General features: G+C 35.5%; 1 protein-coding gene across 2 annotated transcripts in view; it reads right to left on the bottom strand.

The window, feature by feature from the left end:
- CLIP1 (CAP-Gly domain containing linker protein 1) overlaps positions 1-23,140 on the bottom strand; it is a 90,626-nt gene that overhangs the window by 4,853 nt on the left and 62,633 nt on the right. Inside the window, exons 18-23 of one of the 2 annotated variants that reach the window (XM_075177888.1) lie at positions 16,087-22,092; positions 14,605-14,742; positions 13,983-14,089; positions 11,940-12,060; positions 9,500-9,552; positions 3,685-3,802 (exon numbers count right to left, since the gene is read on the bottom strand). In XM_075177888.1, coding sequence (XP_075033989.1) covers positions 3,685-3,802; positions 9,500-9,552; positions 11,940-12,060; positions 13,983-14,089; positions 14,605-14,742; positions 16,087-22,092 — 6,543 coding nt within the window. Of the gene's footprint in view, positions 1-3,684; positions 3,803-5,569; positions 5,591-9,499; positions 9,553-11,939; positions 12,061-13,982; positions 14,090-14,604; positions 14,743-16,086; positions 22,093-23,140 lie in introns of both variants that reach the window. The other variant, XM_075177879.1, reaches the window with a different exon arrangement.

The following is a 23,140-nucleotide window of genomic DNA, read 5'->3' as shown; positions in this document are numbered from 1 at the left end:
ATTAGCTGGTACCATTAGTGTGGATTATTTATACTTCAGTACATTTTCTGATTGTCTACGGAGACTCAGATTTACTAGCTTGCTCAGTATCTATTTATATCTACAAATGCAGGCATGCTATCATTATAACTTGCTTCCTAAGAGTGATCATCTACTGGCCCTATTACAGTAATATTTGTTTTAAATATATTTTGCTTTAGAGAGATATACAATATTGTGCAAACGTTTTAAGCAGGTGTGAAAAAAATCTGCAAAGTAAGAATGCTTTCAAAAATAGAAGTTTTAAGCGTTTATTTTTATCAATAAACAAATTCCAAGTGAATGAACAAAAGACAAATCTAATTCAAATCAATACTTAGTGTGACCACCCTTTGCATACAAAACAGCATCAATTCTTCTAGGTAAATTTGCACACAGTTTTTAAAGGAAGTTGGCACGGAGGTTGTTCCAAACATCTTGGAGAACCACAGCCCTTCTGTGGATTTAGGCTTGCTCAAACCCTTCTGTCTCTTCATGTAATACCAGACAAACTCAGTGATGTTGAAATCAGGGCTCTGTGGTGGCCGTATCATCACTTCCAGGACTCCGTGTTCTTCTTTACCATGAAGATAGTTCTTAATGAAATTGGCTGTATGTTCGGGGTCCTTGTCCTGCTGCAGAATAAAGTTGGAGCCAATCAAATGCCTCCCTGATGGTATTACATGATGGACAATTACCTGCCTCTATTTCTCAGCATTGAGGACCAATACCCAACTCCATTTGCTGAAATGCAGCCCCAAACTTGCAAGGAACCTCCACCATGCTTCACTGTTGCCTGCAGACACTCATTATTGTACTGCTCTCCAGCTTGTCTGCTTTGAACTGGAAAAAACAGTGGGACCCAGATACGCCCATATACTGTTCAGAGAAGTCTGGCCAGAAGTGATCCTCATGGAAGAATTGCGGCCATAAAGCCAACCTTCAACGTGGAACAAGGCCAAGCAACTCAACTATGCAGGAAAACATAGAAATTGGGATGCAGAAAAATGTCAGCAAGTGCTCTGGACTGATGAGGCAAAATTTTAAATATTTGGCTGTAACAGAAGGCAGTTTGTTTGCCAAAGGGCTGGAAAGCAGTACAATTATGAGTGTCTACAGGCAACAGTGAAGCATGGTGAAAGCTCCTTGCAAGTTTGGGGCTGCATTTCAGCAAACGGAGTTGGGAATTTGGTCAGGATTAATGGTGTATTCAATGCTGAGAAATACAGGCAAATACTTATCCATCATGCAATACCATCAGGGAGATGTTTGATTGGCTCCAAATTTATTCTGTAGCAATACAACAACCCCAAAACATACAGTCAATGTGATTAAGAACTATATTCAGCATAAAGAAGAACAAGGAGTCCTGGTAAAGATGATATGGCCTTCATAGAGCCCTGATCTCAACATCATCGAGTCTGTCTGGAATTACATGAAGAGACAGAAGGATTTGAGCAAGCCTACATCCACAGAATATCTGTGGTTAGTTCTCCAAGATGTTTGGAACATCCTCCCTGGCGAGATCCTTCAAATACTGTGTGCAAGTGTACCTAGAAGAATTGATGCATTGATGTTGTTTTGAAAGTAAAGGTTGGTCACACAAAATATTGATTTGATTTAGATTTCTGTTGTTCATTCACTTTGCATTTTGTTAATTTATAAAAATAAACTATAACACTTCTATTTTTGAAAGAATTCTTACTTTGCCGCATTTTTTACACACCTGCCTAGTACTGTATTTTCTCCGATATCAGGTACTACTAATCCATTTATATGCTGATTATAATTTGTGTTATTGTAAATATTGTACCTAGTATTGTGGCAACCTTCAGCGCTGTACTTCCCTTTAATGTGACATATTTGGGAATTCACATATCCCGTGAATAGCAGCAGGATTTGCCTACCCTAGTACAGTACTTTTGACTGACAAATCTAGCAGATACATATTATTTTATGGAGATCTACCGAGCGCCATTAGGAGGTTGCGTTTTCTCTAGTACAGAGTTAAAATCACAATGTTAAATAGCAACTCAAAGCCCCACAATAGCTCTTTTTAAACAAGTAAAATGTGACAGAGAAATCCTCTGGCTGCATGTCACAGCCTTCAGTCAATGATGGGTCAAATATCTGACAAAAGCAAAAGGACAACATAACTAGTGATTCTGTCTTAAATATAAAATGATCTCTCTGGTCACATTCCTTTTTGTTAGTCCACTAGTCTGTAAAAGCATTTCTATTAGTGACTACACATTTGTACATTGCTTTACAATTCCATTCAAAATATTTCTATTTGGAACAGGGTTTAGATGGAAAGGTGTAGGCTGCATGCAGAATAACACACTGCAAAGTGAAAATAGTGAGATCTCACCCAAAGTTTATAAAAGTTCAGCTAGCACATACAATAAATCAATAATAATAAATACAATGGCAGTGTTACATCATTGTCTAGTGATGAAATCAGTAGAGGAAGAGGATGGTACAAGACACATTGTGCATTGTGTAGGGATTAGATTATCAATGTTAAAGCTATTTAGACTATAACAGATACACATTGTTAAACTGGTAAATGTCATTATATTATTGCCAGCAGAATCAGATACATAAGACCAAAGAAAAGATGTCCGCAACCTAGCTTTTATGTAAGAGAATATGTACCCAAAGATGAATTAAGCTAAAGATTTGTGGTGTAGAAATGATTGTCTTCCTGTATTTTACATTCTTTTTCCGAAATGTTCATACAGCCACAGAAAAAACAACAGTTACCAAGAAACAATGAACTTCCCATTAAATGAAGTCTCAAAATCACCAAATTATACAACAATGTACTTAACATACACAAGCACCACTCTGGATACTAACCTTCAGATTCATAGTTGTTATCACTTGTTCAAAGCAGTTGAAATATTAACAGTAAGTCACTCTTATTATGTGTTTCCTTCACCATGCAGCAGCGAAAATACCCCTAAAATAAATGCACCATGGCATCTAATAGTGCTATAGAACACACCACAAACGCCGAGAGTGACTGTTTCCTATTCATTCATAGAAGAAAAAGCTATTGTGTCATCAGCATCTCAGCTGCAATGAAGGCTTCATGCACAGTATGCACTTATTCCAAAATGACAACTCTTTATTGACTTAATATCTATCTAGTTCTTATCCCCGAAAATCTAGTGCACCAGAAGATGAATGGCTGCAATTATTTAATGCTTCTTAGCCTTACCGAGGATACAATTATTCTGGTAGTGTATGTGTGCAAAAATAAGTCACATAAGCACTTCATATAAATAAAGCTGGATAACATTTTTAAAGCTATTAAATAATAATCTCTAAGAGGCTGTGGCAGCAGGAATGCATTAGAATAAAACAACTACAGTAATTTAATATGGATTTACTTGTGTAAATGGAAGTTAAATGTGGCACTGATTGTTTACATATGACAAAACAGTAGGCTATGTGGATTTAAAGAGCAGATAATACGACTTCCAGGGACAGGTAGTTGTGTACCACTGGTGAAACATAAAAAAGAAAGAAAGACTTGTACATAAACAACATAGTTTAACATTTTTTCCCTAGATTGGAATACACCTGTAATCACCAACTGACTACTTTTCACTTAAACTTTTTAAAGGGAAATACTATTCAATTCCATACCACTCATACCTCTTTTCTAAGTCTTTCAAGTTCTTTGTCCTTCTCAGTGATCACGACACTGGTATTGGCGAGAGATTTCTGTAGAGAGGTCTTCTCTTCATCAAACTCTGTTTTTAGAATATAGTCTCTGCATGGAAAGAAAGTCAGAAACCAAACAAGAAACAAATAACTAGAGAACTTGTGCATTCATTATATGTAGTAAATCCTAAATCGATTTCATTGGGATTGCAAACTACAGCTCCAACTGAGCACAGTATAAAAAGGAATGGGACTCTTCCAAATTGCATAAAAATCCTACGGTGTACTAACACGGAATTGGTTGTATTAATTTAAATTATGTATATGTTACAGGCAAAATCTAAAATACAGGTATTCAATACAATGTTTGCACTGTATGAAATACAGCAGACATTATAAGAAATACAAGGCTGTTACATAACACCTGATATCCACCATCACCCATTGCATACTCAGGCAGTGCGCTTCCGACTGTGGCTGGGTCTATCATGTTCAAATAAAATGTAAATATTGGAAAATAAAATAGGGTTTTCTTTACTTTAGGGTTAAGTTAGGGTTTTACACACAAATTGTGGGGTTGGTATGAGATGGGGACACCTCAGAGCAGGGTTTGGGATGGGGTTAACTTTGTATTTTTCTGAGCCAGATTTTAAATTTTGCCTGTAACATACAATTGGTACGTAAATAGAATAATAGATCATGTTTTTACTAATGTAGATTACATTGTCAAGTCTTTTAGAAAAGTTACTATGCGACACATAACATGCACAGCATTAGACAACAACAAGCATGCAAAGCATTGGGTATGATGATGGAAGGATCAGCCGGTCCTCTTTAGTAGTATTATCAACTACTGCTCTCTACAACAATTTCCTGTCAGAGAATAACAATCCATCAAATCAAATGCATCTCCAAATACTCAGTGAGTTGCCAATGCATGATCACTGTGTGAGAAAAGCTTGGCTGTAATGACTGAAGCATTGCATGAAATAAAGAGCATATTATCTGCTAATAGCAACAAGTTGCTGTAATAAAAAGATTAAAATTGACTTCATTTGTATTTTCACTACTGAACATATTGAATCGGTGGGCAATAAATTAAATGAATTGTCTTATCAATATGGTTATATTTCTCAAGAAATTATGATGAACAATAGAAAAGTGATTAAAGTCTTTGGACCACTGATCTTAGTACTTCCCAAAGAATAACAGTCAGTCCTATTGAGGAACCTAGACAAATTCTTAAATTCAAGACCTTTGATTTCCAACACATGAAGCACAATGCTGTATTAAATAAAGAAAAAAAGAAGCAGAACATACTGGTGACTATGCACATTGACACAGGAAAGTAGAGTAGCAAGTGGAGAATCTAAACCTTGCTACAACTAGCAGATGAACAAATACATATCAGGGTACACTGGACCAGGTTCGTGTGTTAGATAGAACCCAACTATCTGACTATTGCTGAAAATCACTATTTAAACACTCCAGTAAAGTCAATTTCTTAGTTTGTATTAGTTTTAAATAGGTAAGATATAGAAAAAAATGTAACATTGTGATCCAGTATAAACCCTTTAGTGCCAGAGATGCCTTACAATTGTTCAGCATGTACTCTAATTGGGAAATAAGATTTAGAGGAAAGGGACAAAAGCAAAGTAAAGGAATTAGATATCCTTAGATGTACTCCATTTTGTTCAGTAACATTTATTGGCAGCTCATTGCCTGATCATCGTCCTCATGAAAACAGCCTATGGCTTTTCATGTAGTGCTGAACTACAATTCCCAGCATGCTCTGCTAGGTTTCCTAATTCTGCTCTAGTTGATAACAGATTCTTCTCTTATTACTCATACACATATTCAGTAATGAAACAAGTACCTTACTGTGTTACTGGGTAAGCTTAAAAATGCAAGATAAAGACCACATGTTAGAAAATGTGAAAAGAGAAAAATTCTTTTGGTTGGAAAAATAATTGTAGCTTAATTTTTCTTTTACAAAAAACAAAAGCAAGACACTTTAGGACATACGCAGCCAAAATACGTACAACAATGCTGTACTAAAAAAAAAGAAAAGAAAAATGAAATAAAAAACAAAACAAAAAAAAAATAATAAAAAAATAAAAACTATTTGTTGTAACGTGGATAGACTTTCTTCAGTCTTACCATTAAAGACACACAGATATAGCAAAGGAAGCAAAAGTAGAAAGGGAGAAAGGAATGGGATGAGCATTGGTTAGCAGCGCAAGCTGGAACACAGCAGGACAGTTTGCAATCCACAAAGATTCAATTTCATTTCAGTTATAGGAAGATTACCCAATTTTAATTAAAATACGTCTGTAAACAATCATTATGTTCAGACTACACTAAAAGGCTATATGAAAGACCTCATTATGTTAAGATCAGAGCTTATACAAAGGAGCATTTGTGAGAACGATTCTAAGAAATACTATTTTCCCCCAATGTGAGGAATCATGCACACAATAAAAAAAAACACACTGTATAATTGTACCATGCTAATTGCTAAGAAAAATGGAAATCTAAATGTAAACATCTAAGGGTTAAATACTACTTTTCAGCAAGGGAAATAAAGTATGTTGAACACAACGGGGGAGGGGTCCTCTAATACCCCCCAGATAACCTCTCTAAAATGCAAACTCAGAAATTGCTCATGGAACGGATAGCAAAACCTTTTTTTGCACTGTATTCTAATCATACAGCAAAAATTGATACATCAGCAGAATAATAGAAATGTTCCTAAATGTATCAAAGTCCAGGTAGCAGTAGCAATATAAAGGCCAAAGTAAGCCATACATGCCAACTTTCAAAACTCCCCTGGGAGATCCCGAGGGAGAAGTCATGTGACAGGGTGTAGGAGTGGGCGTGGTGATGTCGTCACGCCACCATAGCTCCGCCCCCACTATAAAACGCTGAAATTCTCAGCATTGAATAGCTGGGGCGGTGCTTAATGACACAATTAGGCCCTTGCAATTCAAAGCTGCGAATTTCGGCAAATACAAGAGGATTGCCTACTCTTCCAGGAGTCCCCAAAATCCAGGAGCCTCTCTGTAATTCCAGGAGAGTAGGCAAGTATGAAGTAAGTCATATACATAAACTACTGAAAGCGGTTTTGTGACTATCCAATTATTTTAACACATTAGCTAGCCGGTCACAAACCAGTTGTTTGCAGTTCTTGTTGCCTCAGTCCTTATCTATGTTAGTAACTAAAGGCAAACACATGGATGCCTGTTTTGTGTCTGTTGTCTGTTTGGTTGAAGCTTTTACAGAGATCACTGATCTCTATAGCAAACAGAATGTCAATACACTAACAAATTCCCAAACGCTTCATAGGTCATAAGCACTGCTTATTGAGCTAGAGGGAGATTGAGAATATCTAATTTTTTCCAAGTTCAAGCTGCGATAACCACCACTAGTACTAAGCATACCATAGCTGCAAACATTCATGTCCATTATTGTTACTGTAAAAGTTTGGTAGCTGTAGAGTAACTACAGAGTACCCAGTAAACAAATGTAAAATATTTTAATTTTAAATATTCCCTCATAACCCCCCTGCTGGTCACCACTGGCTGTGCAGGATTTCAGTAACAACCTCTGTCATATAAATTATTTCTACTTTCAAAGTCTGCCTCATCTTTGGTACAACAGCCGTATAAGCTTGAGGTTACTCAGCTAAGTCTTTATCGCATACCACTCTTCTGGACCAGAGAGGTCCAGCGGGAGAGAGTGATGCATAGCAGCTGCAGAAGACCTGCTATATAGTTGTGCAGCAATAATATCCAGCTTATATTTTATAATGCCATGCATCACAAATAGTCAAATAGTTATCTAATGCTTCCCCTTCTGCAACCTACATTGTATGTTTATATTCAAGAGGATCATGGCTGTACATATTTATAATATGTAAATCTAATATGCATAATAACTTGGTGATTCAGCATCAATATTTCATTTTAAGAACAGGTGTAAAAATGAAAGTTGTCATTAATTGTGTAAAAATCCAATGTAATCTTGACATGAAGAATTATTGTATATAGAAATAGGACTGCAAGGACTGTACAACATATATTATGTAACCTATTATATAACTGGTTAGGTCACTATAACAAAGCTAAACTGAATCTTGCATACCATGCATCCAAGTTTGCAATGTAGACAGATTAGCAGGATTTAGTAAATGCTAGTGAATAAATGGCATGGAAGCAGCATTTTTAATTTGGTGCAAAGCTATTTGATGATAATGCAGGCAGGAATACAACTAGATGCAGAAAGTGTATCAACAGCTACAGTAATACTAACAAGGTCAATAAGAACATAATTTGGCTGAGTGAATATACACAATACTGTAGAATTCAGGCCAATTTGTAAATATGGCATTTGATCCTCAATATCTCAGTAAGTACTTATTCCATGCAGGATTGCTTGTAACATTGGTAAAGTGCCATACACACTATACAAATATAATCAGAAAAACTTTGAGAGGGTAAAGTACTGTTTATTCTAGGGGTGATTTTGTGTTATAAAAAGTATTGGTTAATGACCAATAAAAACTAAATTTAAATTATATTTTGGGCAATTATTTTTAAACTGGTTTTCAATAGTGCAAGACCCCTTTGGGAAATCACTCCGGTTAATGCCAACTATTAGCTACACAATTCTAAATAGGATCTGTTCAAAAAACAAAAATGGAACAAAACACATGAAAACTATTGGCCATTTGTTAATCTATCCAAAGCATCTGAGCAATGCACTATTCCAACAGATCGGGAAAAGGAAGAGTGACATAATCACATTTAGAAACCAAATAAAGGACAAGTGTATATAATGTTCTGTCACCCAAATATCACTCACAGGCTGCTGTCACAACCTGTGTATCACTTATCCACCATATGTGTGAAAAGTGTTTATTTGCAGAAGTGACAAAACTAATACTAATGGGTACACAGGAACAAGCAGGATAAAAGGCGGAAGGGCTAGAATAACCCTGCAGTCGATCAGAGCATTAAAAATATTAACAGCAGCAAAGAGTATTTCACGGAGCCAACTTCTGTGTGTCAATGTCTAAGTAACAGAGCTCAGTGTCTACAGTATTAGCCCCCTTTCTCTAAGTCATAGTTCAGTTCCTTGGATGACTAGTATACTGGAAGAAATGACAATGTAGAAACTTTCTATTGGCCTCTATAAAAATGGAGAGTCAGTATAATTTTATTTGTGCTGGGACTAATTCAATTTAGCACTAGGTTAAAAAATATTTGACACTAAGGGGGGTATTCAATTGTTGCTCCGGACCGCAAAAAATGAGCGCGTTAAAACTATTACCGTTTATACGGTAAACTTGCGCGTAAAAACCGTTAATACGGTAGTTTGTTCGCTGAATTTTATCTCGCAGCTCCATGAAATTCAGCGAGTAATTACCGTATAAACGGTAATAGTTTTAACGCGCTCGTTCTTCCGGCGGCCGGAGCAACAATTGAATACGCCGAAAATCCCACAGTCCGTGCACGATTACCGTTATTACGGTAATCGTGTGCGGAAACACAGTTAATACGGTAATTTACTCGCTGGAATTTACCGTATTAACTATAATCGTTTTAACGCCGCTGAACTTTCGGACAATTGAATATACCCCTAAGTTGGTTACAGAAAACAGGTTTATTATGAAAGATCAACTCATTCATTAACAACTGCAATATAGACCAACCCTCTATTCTAACATATTTTATTCTGTCACAATGTTATTTAAGCATGTGGATATAGTCTGGCAGGATTAACAGTTTGAAAGTATAAAAAATACCTTTTTTTCATCTCTAGCAGCTGATTATTTAAAACGGACCGCTCTTCTTCAAGCTATAAAAAAATACAAAAAATAAAATTAATTCTGCAATACTCATTTTTTGGGACACATTTTAGGTCAACTCTGGCATGCTATAATTACTAGAGATGAAGTTGTTATCTACCAACTAGGTTGAGTTAAACTTGAGCTTGTAAGGTGTAATTTCCCCCATCCATATCCTTACTAGGAAATAGCTAATAGGTATTATCCAGATAGACACTAACCTAATATATAGTTATTTAATATAATGGTAGGCAGAAAGGAAACCAGTTACATGAACATGAATTATAAGGTAGGTTATGAAGGGTGTACTGCAATTAAACGGTTCAAATTAATTTACTGTTTTTATGAACACAATTTTAAGAGATGTATTTTGCAATAGTAAACTGTGGATGTGGATATCTTGGATACATATTTGTTGCTTAGCTCTCGGCTGTGAATGGTGCATTTTGTGTGTATAAATGTGTATTTTGACTTTACGTGCAATATATGAAAAAACATGGTAATGAGCACACAGAAGCAAATATAATTACTAGAGATACCTGCAGTATTACATTTTATTTTAAAAAAATGTAGTAACTTCAAGAACCTCCAATCCTTATACAGGACAATAAAGCAGGTCTGTCCACGTCTTGATGTTTTGTTATATTTGGTAATGATTGGCTATGAGATTGTGGGATCGGAGTGCTTTGTCCGCTCCCGTTCTTGGGGGATGATGGTATGGTCATTGTCATTGCTACTATTATTATCATCATCATCATCATCATCATTTATTTATATAGCGCCAACATATTCCGTAGCGCTTTACAATTGGGGACAAACGTAATAAACTAATAAACAAACTGGGTAAAACAGACAAAGAGGTGAGAAGGCCCTGCTCGCAAGCTTACAATCTATGGATCCTTATAGTGTTTTATAAAATGATCAAGTCAGTCATGCTGAGACCCCATAATCTGTCAACGTTGGGAACATGTGCATTTGAGAAAATTGTGGTCTAATACTGATGAATCTCCCTAACTGTGCTCATACAATATGTAATAATATATATGTACATGTATGTCGATTGTATCTGAAACTGAATTTCTATATGAAACAAATAGTATTGCATTATATGTATCTGAACTTCTTCAATAAAAATGTTTTGAAAAAAAATAAAATGTAGTAAACGTTACAATACATATATAATTTATAGACTGCCAACAACATGAAGCTAAATAAACTGTAGTTTTAAAGAGTCTGCTTTGTAAAGTAATATTTAAATGACATTTCAGAATAATGCACCACTTTGTAAATCACAAGGATCTCTGCAAACTACTGTTGTCACCTTTTAAAAGCCTACACTACATGCCAAAAATAGCAGCTCCCACCGCCAAATGCATACACCCACACATAGGCAGCCTGTTCTTTCAGAGATGAATATCAGACAAGAAAATATAGTGTACCGCTATAGACAAATAAAGCAGTATGGATTGTTACACATCTACCTTAAATTGTGTCATTATGCCAGATATGATTTTTTTTCATGGGTACACAAATAAATGAACTGTAAGCTTTTAAGAGCAAAGAAGTTTATTTTCATTTGTATTAAAAGATGTTGGATTAAAACCCACTAAGAACTACCTTAAATGTATATTATTGCACATAACAATTAGTAGCTTAGATTTAAATAGTTCTATCTAAACCTATAAAGAAAGTCTTTAAAAAAAACAAAAAACTACAATACATCATTCTTAAAATGTTGCAAAGAAAACCCGATTATTGAATGTGAAAACCTGTGAAAATATCTTTAGTTCAACTAAAGCTTAATGTAAATAGGACATAGAGTTGAAGCTGCTATGTACTTATTCAAGCATTTAAATTAAACAATTATGTGAGAATTTCTTTTCAAGGGAATTAGGGCTTTTTCGTACAATCACGTGAAGTAGACAGTTTCTATAGCGACGAATTGCTATACCTCAAAATCTCACAGCAACATTACATTAAATAAAATGTTTCTGATCAGGAAAGTGTTCATAAAAAGAGAACTGATGGTTAACACGGATTCTGAAACTAAACTGTATTCACTGACTAAATCACTGCAAATCAGATAAAGCAACTGTGGATTTCTTTAAACATTTTTCTGTACAAAGTGTATAGACGCACATTCCTAACTCCACTTAATGAAGCAAACTAATCTTCAACTCTTTCTCTGCCATAACACACTATATATTACAGGCCTCGAGTGGTAAATAGTTCAGCAAGGTTATTAACATATGTGGAAATTAGTTACATTAGGTGTTCCACATATATTATAAGTAAAATGTAGGAGATGATAATTATATAATTTGTTTCAAATCAGTTTGCTGTGTTAAAGGAAAAACTATTTAAAACGTCAGTAGACGGTAAATATAGGTTTACCAACCTTTTGGTTAGTTGAGACCTCCTCTTTGCTCCTTCCAAGCTCCTCTGCAAGTTTGAGGTTCTCCTCCTGCAGAGCTGCAAACTGCTGGGACTTGTGCTCAGCTGCCTGCCTCAGCTCTTCCCTGCAAGGACAATGAGAGCAGAGTTACTATGGAAACACGACGGGCAAGGAAACTGTGGGATAGAATCGTGTTCACAGCTCAAAAAATACATCGTTATCATGTGATTAAATAATCTGGAACATAGCACATATGAGACAGATGCATTAAATACCAAGGTAACAAAACAAGGCCCAGATAAATACTCATACAAGAAAGAACTTGTACTTGTATTCTCTTATTCACAATACAATGTCAGATCCAACTTGATATTAAGAAAGTGGACCACTGCAGCCCAGGTAATTCATTATCTAGGTCCAAGATTATCAGATGATTTACACACATCTGTTATCTACAATGGAGGATCACCATTTGTGTGCACTCTTGTCCTTAAAGCTGTTTCTCCCTATGTTCCCTGGACAACACAGGGATTTTTATGATTGGACTGATAGCAAATTGTGAGAAAAATTGCCTTCCATTGAATACCCAATACAGTAAAACAGATACACTACACCATATTAAATGTACTACATTTGTGGTACTATAAACAATGTTGGTCTAGTTCATAGTGCATGGCTGTTTACATGCATATAAAGATGTAAGAGTAACTCCAAACAAAACAAAATATTTAGTTATGGGTGAAGTTCATGAACCCTACCCTGATTTGGGGAGTCAATCAAAAGCTTTTTGTGTGCAAGGTTTGTCTTAACTATACCAAGTAGGATTTAAGGACTTTCCATGGTAATTCATGCTAGGAAATTATGAAGACCTAGGTAGATTTACTATATTTAGAATTTTGCATACACTTTTTGGAGGAATTTAACGACAAAGATAGGGTTTCAGAGTATATGCAGGCCTTGCTTGCAAATTTATTTATTTAGCTCAACTAGGTAAGCCTCTACTGTAGGTCATTATTATGAATTTTTCTCCACAATCCATATTTCAACAAGTTGCCCAATTCCTCGGCAGAATGCCAAACCAAAGTTAGAGTAATCCAACCTATATTAATAATGGGGCATGTACTATGCAAAATAACACGTCATCTACGGGGGTATATTTGTGTTAAAATGAGTAAGACAACCAAAATTGCTTTCCTACAGGTAGTTTGAAGTAAGATTGCTATTGCTTTTGAAAATGTGTAAAATATTATTGCTCAATTATATACAAAGTGAAATTACATTGTTGTAGAAGATGAATAAACGCATAGTGCTAGATGGAGCTGAAATCCATTGACAGGTTACTAAATACCTCAGACTGTGTAGCCAATTTCAGCAGCAACACTTCTTATCTGCATTAGAATCATAACATTTTTACTTAAGGCTACATTACCACTGAGTAGAGTATGGTAATGCATGGCTCCTGCACCCCTTGCCGTAGCCCCAGGGATGGGGCTTGTGATTGGTCCTCCTCTCACACACTGCCATTTTATGTTGGCAAACTAAATTGATTTGCCAGTTCTGTATATCGCAGGGATACAGGAAAACCAGCATGTGGCTGTCATCGGTGTACCTTTTACTAGATGACAGTGTGAGGATACAAAGATATGACTGTGCTGCTCACCATTGACAAACAAAAATGCATTAAGGCCTTTCCTGGAGCCTGTGTGACATGAGCATCCTAAATGCATTGCTGCTAGTATTTATTAGGGAGCTTTAACTACATCCAACTCTGCAAGCTGTTGGTGCAGGATTCAGACAATACCAGACCGAATATATAAATTAAAGGCATCTCTAAATCTTAAAATTCAATACTTAATTTTATTCAGGAGTTGGAATTATGAGAAGTTAACAGGATAACTGGGGATAGGTTTCTATCTGTTTTAGTTTAACAATGACCTAAATGAAGCAAACTGTTGTGGTTTTCCATTAAAAGAAAAATACCGTGTTTTCTAGTTTTCATCCTCTAAGATATGAAAGGGGGGAAAAAACCCCCAAAAAACAACTTACAATTCTTTCTTGAGAGTTTCTGTTTTCATACATTCTCCTTTCAGAAGTCCGTTCGTCTTGTTCATCTGTTCAGCAACTGATGTATGCTGCTCTTTAAGGTAATCCAGCTAGGATAAATAGACAGCCATTAAAACAAATACATCTCCAATACTTACACACCTAAATAAAAGGGAATCCAAAGAGATGTTTTTCTTAATGGAAAACATGCAGGCATATATTTTGCAACTGTATTTCTGTGCTTATCTCTCTGAAGCTTGAAGGCTTAATCCTCGGTTTATTGCTTAGTAATGCTCAGGATTACTACGCAACAGCTAATCCTACAGCATTCTAAATGTTATTACTCTATTTGGTATGCATTCGAGTAAACCTACAATATTATTTATAACCTTTAAAACGAGCCTATTAGCATTTAGATCGCACTACACTTCTCCCATCATAAAGATAATTTTGCTGTATTTTAACAGATCCACATTGTCAAAACAAGAAATGAGACTTCTTAAGCATGTCAAAATATTCTGATATGCCCAATAAAACCAATCAACAATAGTCAATGCCAGAAGAATCAAAAAACGCGCTGAAAAAAACCCATCCTGTAAGAGTTTACTACACAAAAATTAATTACTTCTTTCTGCAGTCCCTTGTGAAGTTTCCGCAGTTCTTCCATCGCAGTGACGGACTCAGCCCTTTCTTTGAGTAGTGCATTTTTTTCTGAAGTTATCTGTTCAAGTTTCTGACAGGATTCTTCTGCAATCTGAGAAACCTACATTTAACAGCAATGATCATTAGTCAAGGCAGGTGGAAAAGTCTATTTACTACTCATTTAACAGTGGCTCGTTTAAAGGTGTGATCGTGGCAAGTTTTGCAGAATACACCATTAGTGTACCTAAGAAATTGTTCCCTGTTGGTCTCAGTGTATGTCTGAAACATAAACTTTCAGTGAGGGAAAAAGCAGCATTTAGAAATGTAAACAAAATACCCCCCACTAGATTAACGAAACATAATAACTCAAAAAGGACACCCACATACAGCCTATTATTCTATCACAATCTGAAATGCACGGTAGGGCTGCAGGGGAGGGGGAGAAAAGAAACATGCCAAACTTTCTGATCTATCCTTGTCGAAATGAACAATGCACCAACAGGCCCTAGAGTGTTGAAGCTTTGCCATCCTGAAGTGAGGGGATGTTTCAGTGATAAGCCATTAGTCTATACACTATATCCTTCAAATCCTCAAACTCACACTCCACCAGCCAAAGCATTTAAGCAAAAGAATATCCCAATTATTGGAGTAATTAATTATATTAGCTACAGTCAATGAAAGTAGCAGTCAGTGTCTGTAAAGGGGCAACCTAAACACTTTACTTTCAATAGTTACCAACATGGTTTGAACACCATACAGCTTAAATTTATCCTAGGTGCTTTAATACAAGTGGGAGTGGCGAGTGTCCTTTTGGGAAAAAGAGAAAAAAAAAAGTCAGTTATTTAATAACATTGTTCAAAGGTGCAAAACTGTACTAAAAAGCATGGCTAAAAGACATTCCGTTTCTTTCAACTGCAAATGGGCCAATGCAAATACTGATTGGATGCTAGTTTTAGGAAAACTGAGCACCTCTGGGCAATGCTAGTAAATAAAAACATAAAAAACATCACAAGGCCACGCAGAGCTAAGAATAATAATTTGTGATTCAATCAAGATTAAAAAAAAAATTGAAGCCTTAGTATCATGCTTTAGGCTACTTCCATACATGTTATTTGGGATTGGAAAAAATGTTGTCAACAAGTAAAGATAACTGTGAATAAAGGTTACTGAACAGTCAACATATCCATTTTGGCTACTCTTAATCTTTTATGTCATACCTTTAATCTAATTGGGTGATATGAAATCAGATTAAATTCCACACCCTAACTAAAACTTAAAGTGATTTTTATGCACAGTTTCCTTCACAACAAAGAATAAAAAATTACGTGTCAATTAACAACAATTACAATTCCTCTAACATGTCACAGTGAAGTGAAAAAGCATGCATGTGCCAGTGACACTCTTGCTATTTCTAGAAAGGAGTGCTCAGTGTTAGTAGTTTTAGTTCACTTAACAAGTTTGATACCTCGTGTATTTGTGCTTCTTTGTGGTTCTGTTGAGTCTGAAGTTCATTAAACTTCAACACCAACTCCTCTTTTTCCCTCTGCAATGCCTGGCATTGGATTTCTAGCTGCTCAGCAAGACCTGAAGCTTCATGGTTGTTTTTAGCTAGTGCAACCACTTCCTCAGATAGCCTGTCACAATTCTCCATAGCAGCTTTTTTTTCTTGTTCAATGGTTGTGTTTGTTCGTTCTAGGTCTATTTGTACAGCTACCAAATGAGACCTTTCCTGATGTAGTTTTTCCATTTCCCTTTCGGAGATTTCCTTTCGACTACGAATATCTTCCAAGATGTTGGAAACACTCTTATACAAGTCATGAAGCTCTTCCTTTGATTTTCTTAAGGAAACAATGTCATTATTAAGATCTTCCAAGTTAGATGAAAGACTACTGTTCTGGAGTTCTAACGTCATCTTTTCCTGGGTAAGAGTGTGCAACATATTCTCTACATTCTCCTTCTGCTCTAGAAGTCTTTCATACTTACACTGAAGCTCCTTACTTTGAAGGAATATCTGTTCCTTTTCATCCATAACATTATCTAAGCTATTCTGAAGTTCTGTGCAGTTTAGCTGTAGACGATCAGTTTCACTTTTAAACGTTTCTCTCTCTTCAGCTAACCTTTGCTCAAAATTTTTAAAACCTGTATTAAGTTCAATGCATTTTTCTTGTAAGCTGTCTCTATCTTTCATCAACACATCTTTGTCATGGCAGCATTTATGATATTCCTCAAGCAAAGTCTGTTTATTCACCAAGTTACTTTGGTGATCCAATTCCAGAGTGGACTTGTCTTTCTTAGTTTGTTCCAGTAATAATGAAAGACTTTCATTAGTTTTGGTCAGTTCATCAACTTGCTTCATTGCTTCCATGATATTAACATTTAAAGATGCAATCTCCACTAACAGACTATCCTTCTCCTGAGACAATACAATGTTTGACGATTCTGAACATTCCAACTTGACTTTAATGCTGACAAGTTCATTAGTAACCAATTGCTCTCTAGATTGTAGCTCAGTGTTCATTGACTTAAACGCATCTTTCTCGTCGGACACAGAACCAAGTTGTTTTACGAAGTCTGCCAGCTGCAGAGAAATTAGATCTTTTTCATTTTTTAATTTACTAATCTCATCCATCATTTTGCCTTGGACAAATGTAGTCTCTTCTGAAGACTTTTGACATTTAATCACAAGCTCATCATTTTGTTTCAAAAGATCATCTATTTCAATGGTCAGTTTCCTCTCAGATGAAAGCAACATCTCCTTTTCTTGTAGTAAATTAAGACGTTCAGAATCTAATATACTACTTCTGGTCTTAATATCTTCAAGCAGCTTCGTTAGACTTTTCTTGGTGAGTTGAAGCTCTTCGTTATCCTTTTCTGAGCGGTCAAGCTCTTTTCTAACCTCTGCTATTTCTTTTGTCAACGCATTGTAATTTATAATCACCCCCTCTTTCTCTTTGAGTAAATCCCTAACTTTATCATCTAATTTATTTTGTTTTAATACAAGTTCATCCCTTTCAGAAGTTAGGGATGTATCTGTCCTTACTAACTCCTCATTCTGCACAACTAGATCAGATACCTTATTATCAAGTTCTAGATTTCTAGTTAGAATTTTCTCATTTTCTTTTGTAAGAGCAGAAATGTTATTGGTCAGTTCCGTTTCTTTCCTTTCCAGATCTTCTTTTGACCATGTAAGCTTTTGAATAATTTCATCTTTTTCATTAATTGAGGTGTTTTGATCTATTATTTTCCTCTGATGTTCCTCCAACTCATGTTTGACCTTTTCATGCATAGCGCATGCTTCAAGCAATTCATCTCTTCTGTTCATGAGCTCTAGGTTTTCTTGGGCAGATTTGTCCAGTTGAGATTTAACTTCAATCAGTTCAATCTCTATAGAATTCTGTTTCAATGCTAAATTTTCTGTGTCTTGAATCATATTTTCTATTTCTGCATTTAACTGATTTTGCTTTACTAAAAGATCTTCCCTTTCAAATTTCAAATCTGCAATAGTTTTGATTAACTTCTCCTTCTCATCAATTATAGTGGCCAACTTGCTGTTCAGTTCATTAGTAACCAATTGCTCTCTAGATTGTAGATCAGTGATCATTGACTTCAATGTATCTTTGTCATCGGACACAGACCCAAACTGTTTTTCCAAGTCTGCCAGCTGCAGAGAAATTAGATCTTTTTCATTTTTTAATTTACTAATCTCATCCATCATTTTGCCTTGGACAAATGTAGTCTCTTCTGAAGACTTTTGACATTTAATCACAAGCTCATCATTTTGTTTCAAAAGATCATCTATTTCAATGGTCAGTTTCCTCTCAGATGAAAGCAACATCTCCTTTTCTTGTAGTAAATTAAGACGTTCAGAATCTAATATACTACTTCTGGTCTTAATATCTTCAAGCAGCTTCGTTAGACTTTTCTTGGTGAGTTGAAGCTCTTCGTTATCCTTTTCTGAGCGGTCAAGCTCTTTTCTAACCTCTGCTATTTCTTTTGTCAACGCATTGTAATTTATAATCACCCCCTCTTTCTCTTTGAGTAAATCCCTAACTTTATCATCTAATTTATTTTGTTTTAATACAAGTTCATCCCTTTCAGAAGTTAGGGATGTATCTGTCCTTACTAACTCCTCATTCTGCACAACTAGATCAGATACCTTATTATCAAGTTCTAGATTTCTAGTTAGAATTTTCTCATTTTCTTTTGTAAGAGCAGAAATGTTATTGGTCAGTTCCGTTTCTTTCCTTTCCAGATCTTCTTTTGACCATGTAAGCTTTTGAATAATTTCATCTTTTTCATTAATTGAGGTGTTTTGATCTATTATTGTCCTCTGATGTTCCTCCAACTCATGTTTGACCTTTTCATGCATAGCGCATGCTTCAAGCAATTCATCTCTTCTGTTCATGAGCTCTAGGTTTTCTTGGGCAGATTTGTCCAGTTGAGATTTAACTTCAATCAGTTCAATCTCTATAGAATTATGTTTCAATGCTAAATTTTCAGTGTCTTGAATCATATTTTCTATTTCTGCATTTAACTGATTTTGCTTTACTAAAAGATCTTCCCTTTCAAATTTCAAATCTGCAATAGTTTTGATTAACTTCTCCTTCTCATCAATTATAGTGGCCAACTTGCTGTTCAGTTCATTAGTAACCAATTGCTCTCTAGATTGTAGATCAGTGATCATTGACTTCAATGTATCTTTGTCATCGGACACAGACCCAAACTGTTTTTCCAAGTCTGCCAGCTGCAGAGAAATTAGATCTTTTTCATTTTTTAATTTACTAATCTCATCCATCATTTTGCCTTGGACAAATGTAGTCTCTTCTGAAGACTTTTGACATTTAATCACAAGCTCATCATTTTGTTTCAAAAGATCATCTATTTCAATGGTCAGTTTCCTCTCAGATGAAAGCAACATCTCCTTTTCTTGTAGTAAATTAAGACGTTCAGAATCTGATATACTACTACTGGTCTTAATCTCTTCAAGCAGCTTCGTTAGACTTTTCTTGGTGAGTTGAAGCTCTTCGTTGTCCTTTTCTGAGCGGTCAAGCTCTTTTCTAACCTCTGCTATTTCTTTTGTCAACGCATTGTAATTTATAATCACCCCCTCTTTCTCTTTGAGTAAATCCCTAACTTTATCATCTAATTTATTTTGTTTTAATACAAGTTCATCCCTTTCAGAAGTTAGGGCTGTATCTGTCCTTACTAACTCCTCATTCTGCACAACTAGATCAGATACCTTATTATCCAGTTCTAGATTTCTAGTTAGAATTTTCTCATTTTCTTTTGTAAGACCAGAAATGTTATTGGTCAGTTCCGTTTCTTTCCTTTCTAGATCTTCTTTTGACCATGTAAGCTTTTGAATAATTTCATCTTTTTCATTAATTGAGGTGTTTTTATCTATTACTTTCCTCTGATATTCCTCCAACTCATGTTTGACCTTTTCATGCATAGCGCATGCTTCAAGCAATTCATCTCTTCTGTTCATGAGTTCTAGGTTTTCTTGGGCAGATTTGTCCAGTTGAGATTTAACTTCAATCAGTTCAATCTCTATAGAATTATGTTTCAATGCTAAATTTTCAGTGTCTTGAATCATATTTTCTATTTCTGCATTTAACTGATTTTGCTTTACTAAAAGATCTTCCCTTTCAAATTTCAAATCTGTAATAGTTTTGATTAACTTCTCCTTCTCATCAATTATAGTGGCCAACTTGCTGTTCAGTTCATTAATAACCAATTGCTCTCTAGATTGTAGATCAGTGATCATTGACTTTAATGTATCTTTCTCATCAGACACAGAAGCAAGCTGTTTTTCTAAGTCTGCCAGCTGCAGAGAAATTAGATCTTTTTCATTTTTTATTTTACTAATCTCATCCATCATTTTGCCTTGGACAAGTGCAGTCTCTTCTGAAGACTTTTGACATTTAATCACAAGCTCATCATTTTGTTTCAAAAGATCATCTATTTCAATGGTCAGTTTCCTCTCAGATGAAAGCAACATCTCCTTTTCTTGTAGTAAATTAAGACGTTCAGAATCTGATATACTACTACTGGTCTTAATCTCTTCAAGCAGCTTTGTTAGACTTCCCTTGGTGAGTTGAAGCTCTTCGTTATCCTTTTCTGAGCGGTCAAGCTCTTTTCTAACCTCTGCTATTTCTTTTGTCAACTCATTGTAATTTATAATCACCCCCTCTTTCTCTTTGAGTAAATCCCTAACTTTATCATCTAATTTATTTTGTTTTAATACAAGTTCATCCCTTTCAGAAGTTAGGGCTGTATCTGTCCTTACTAACTCCTCATTCTGCACAACTAGATCAGATACCTTATTATCAAGTTCTAGATTTCTAGTTAGAATTTTCTCATTTTCTTTTTTAAGAGCAGAAATGTTATTGGTCAGTTCCGTTTCTTTCCTTTCTAGATCTTCTTTTGACCATGTAAGCTTTTGAATAATTTCATCTTTATCATTAATTGAGGTGTTTTGATCTATTATTTTCCTCTGATATTCCTCCAACTCATGTTTGACCTTTTCATTCATAGCGCATGCTTCAAGCAATTCATCTCTTCTGTTCATGAGCTCTAGGTTTTCTTGGGCAGATTTGTCCAGTTGAGATTTAACTTCAATCAGTTCAATCTCTATAGAATTATGTTTCAATGCAAACTTTTCTTTGTCTTGAAGCATATTTTCTATTTCTGTATTTAACTTATTTTGCTTTACTAAAAGATCTTCCTTTTCAAATTTCATACCTGTAATAGTTTTGTTCAGGTTCTCCTTCTCATCAATTATAGTGCCCAACTTGATGTCCAGTTCTAAACACTGATCTGATGCCAATTTTTTACCGGCTTCTAGATCATCTATTTCTTTTTCTAGAGCTTTCTGCTTGCTCATCAGACCTTCTGTGTTGTTTGTAAGTATAGCAATGATGTCATCTTTTCCCCTGGCAAGAACAATTTTCTCTTCATCAACCATTGTCTGGTGCGTCTTCATTTCCAGAATTTTGTTTTGAAGTTCCACATAATTTGAAAACAATAAATCCTTGCTATTTTGAAGTTCTATCATTTCAGCACTCATTTCAGTAACAGAAGACTGCAAGCAGTCACGGTCTAAAATCATTTTCAGAAGCTCGTCTTTAGCATTATCCAGTTCACCTACCAGTTGTTCTTTGTCAGCAGCTAATGTTTGAAGGCCACTATTTAAATCAATGTATTTTCTTTCAAGCTCTTGTTTCTCACAAGTAAGGCTGTCTTTTGTAGCTTCAAGTTCTTCGTTGAGTGACAAAAGTTGAATTTGCTGCAGTTGGAGCACATTAATATGAGATTCCAGATCTACAATATTTGAAAGTAGCGACTCCTTTCCTAGCATTAACGTATTTGCCTCTTGGGCCAGCGTGTCCTTTTCCACTTTCAAACCCCTTAATTCTTCTGTTATCACTTCAACCTCTTGTCTTTTGGATTCTAATACATAGGTTAAAGACTAAAAGGGATAAAGTTGGGAGAGGAAAAACAAATTAAAAAGAAAAAAATGAAAATAAAAGCAGGCTAATGGAATAATGGAGTAAGCACAGATTTAGCACTTGTATGTATGAATAGACACACTTTAAACCACTGATGTATAAATTTTGTATGGAACTTCAAATAACTGAATATTTTAGACTGTAAACTAATTGTGTGTATATGTTCTATAAAACATATACATAAGATAATTTATGGTTTACTCATTTGAATAATGGACATGCCTTAATTACTGTGCTGATCTGGTGCAACAAAAAAAATACACCAATAGGCACCAACAGAGCAATGCCATCTTTATCTCCACGCCTGTGACTTAAAAGAGTCTACAGTAAGTGAAAAATAACTCCACCCCCCTCCTCTGTAAGACACAGACATGTCTGATGGGCATAAGCTTTTCCCACAAGGTTCAGGGCATATAGAACGACCCCGACCCCTCCCGGCTCCCTAACCAGCTGAACCCTTCCTACTGCTAAGTTGGGTCAATTAAACAACGGAAAATAACTAAATAAAACAACAAGTTCAAACAAAACATCAGACAAACAATATAACTGGATGAAGCTGTGTGTGCGTGCGTGTGACAGGGGGGTGGGCCAAATGACTGCTTAGGCATAAATCTGTTTTAGGACAGACACCACAGCAAATCCTGCCATAAAAAGGTGCAAAGAAATTAAACTGCACAAAATATAATGTTCCAAATAGGAGGGATCATACCAACGCTTTCTGCTGGTAATCTTTTTCATGGGGCTTAAGATAATTGCCCTGAGTTAACATAAAATGGCGTTCCAGCAGCCACAGCTTTGTAAGAAAGACTCCTCCACTGTATCACTTTTTTTGACACAGAGATAATAACGTTTACATTCATTGCTAAATAGTAGCAGCAGCAAACAAAATCTTGGCACCTGCACATATGCAAGTATCTGTACATAGTCAAATCAAAAACACGGTAATGCTATTCATGCAAACCCTTATCAAATCACAAGCCAGAAGGTCACATTTCAACAAACATCCGT

The sequence above is a fragment of the Mixophyes fleayi genome, chromosome 1 (assembly GCF_038048845.1).
Source record: "Mixophyes fleayi isolate aMixFle1 chromosome 1, aMixFle1.hap1, whole genome shotgun sequence".
Classification (NCBI taxonomy): Eukaryota; Metazoa; Chordata; class Amphibia; order Anura; family Limnodynastidae; genus Mixophyes; species Mixophyes fleayi.
This window is presented reverse-complemented; position numbering and strand designations above follow the sequence as displayed.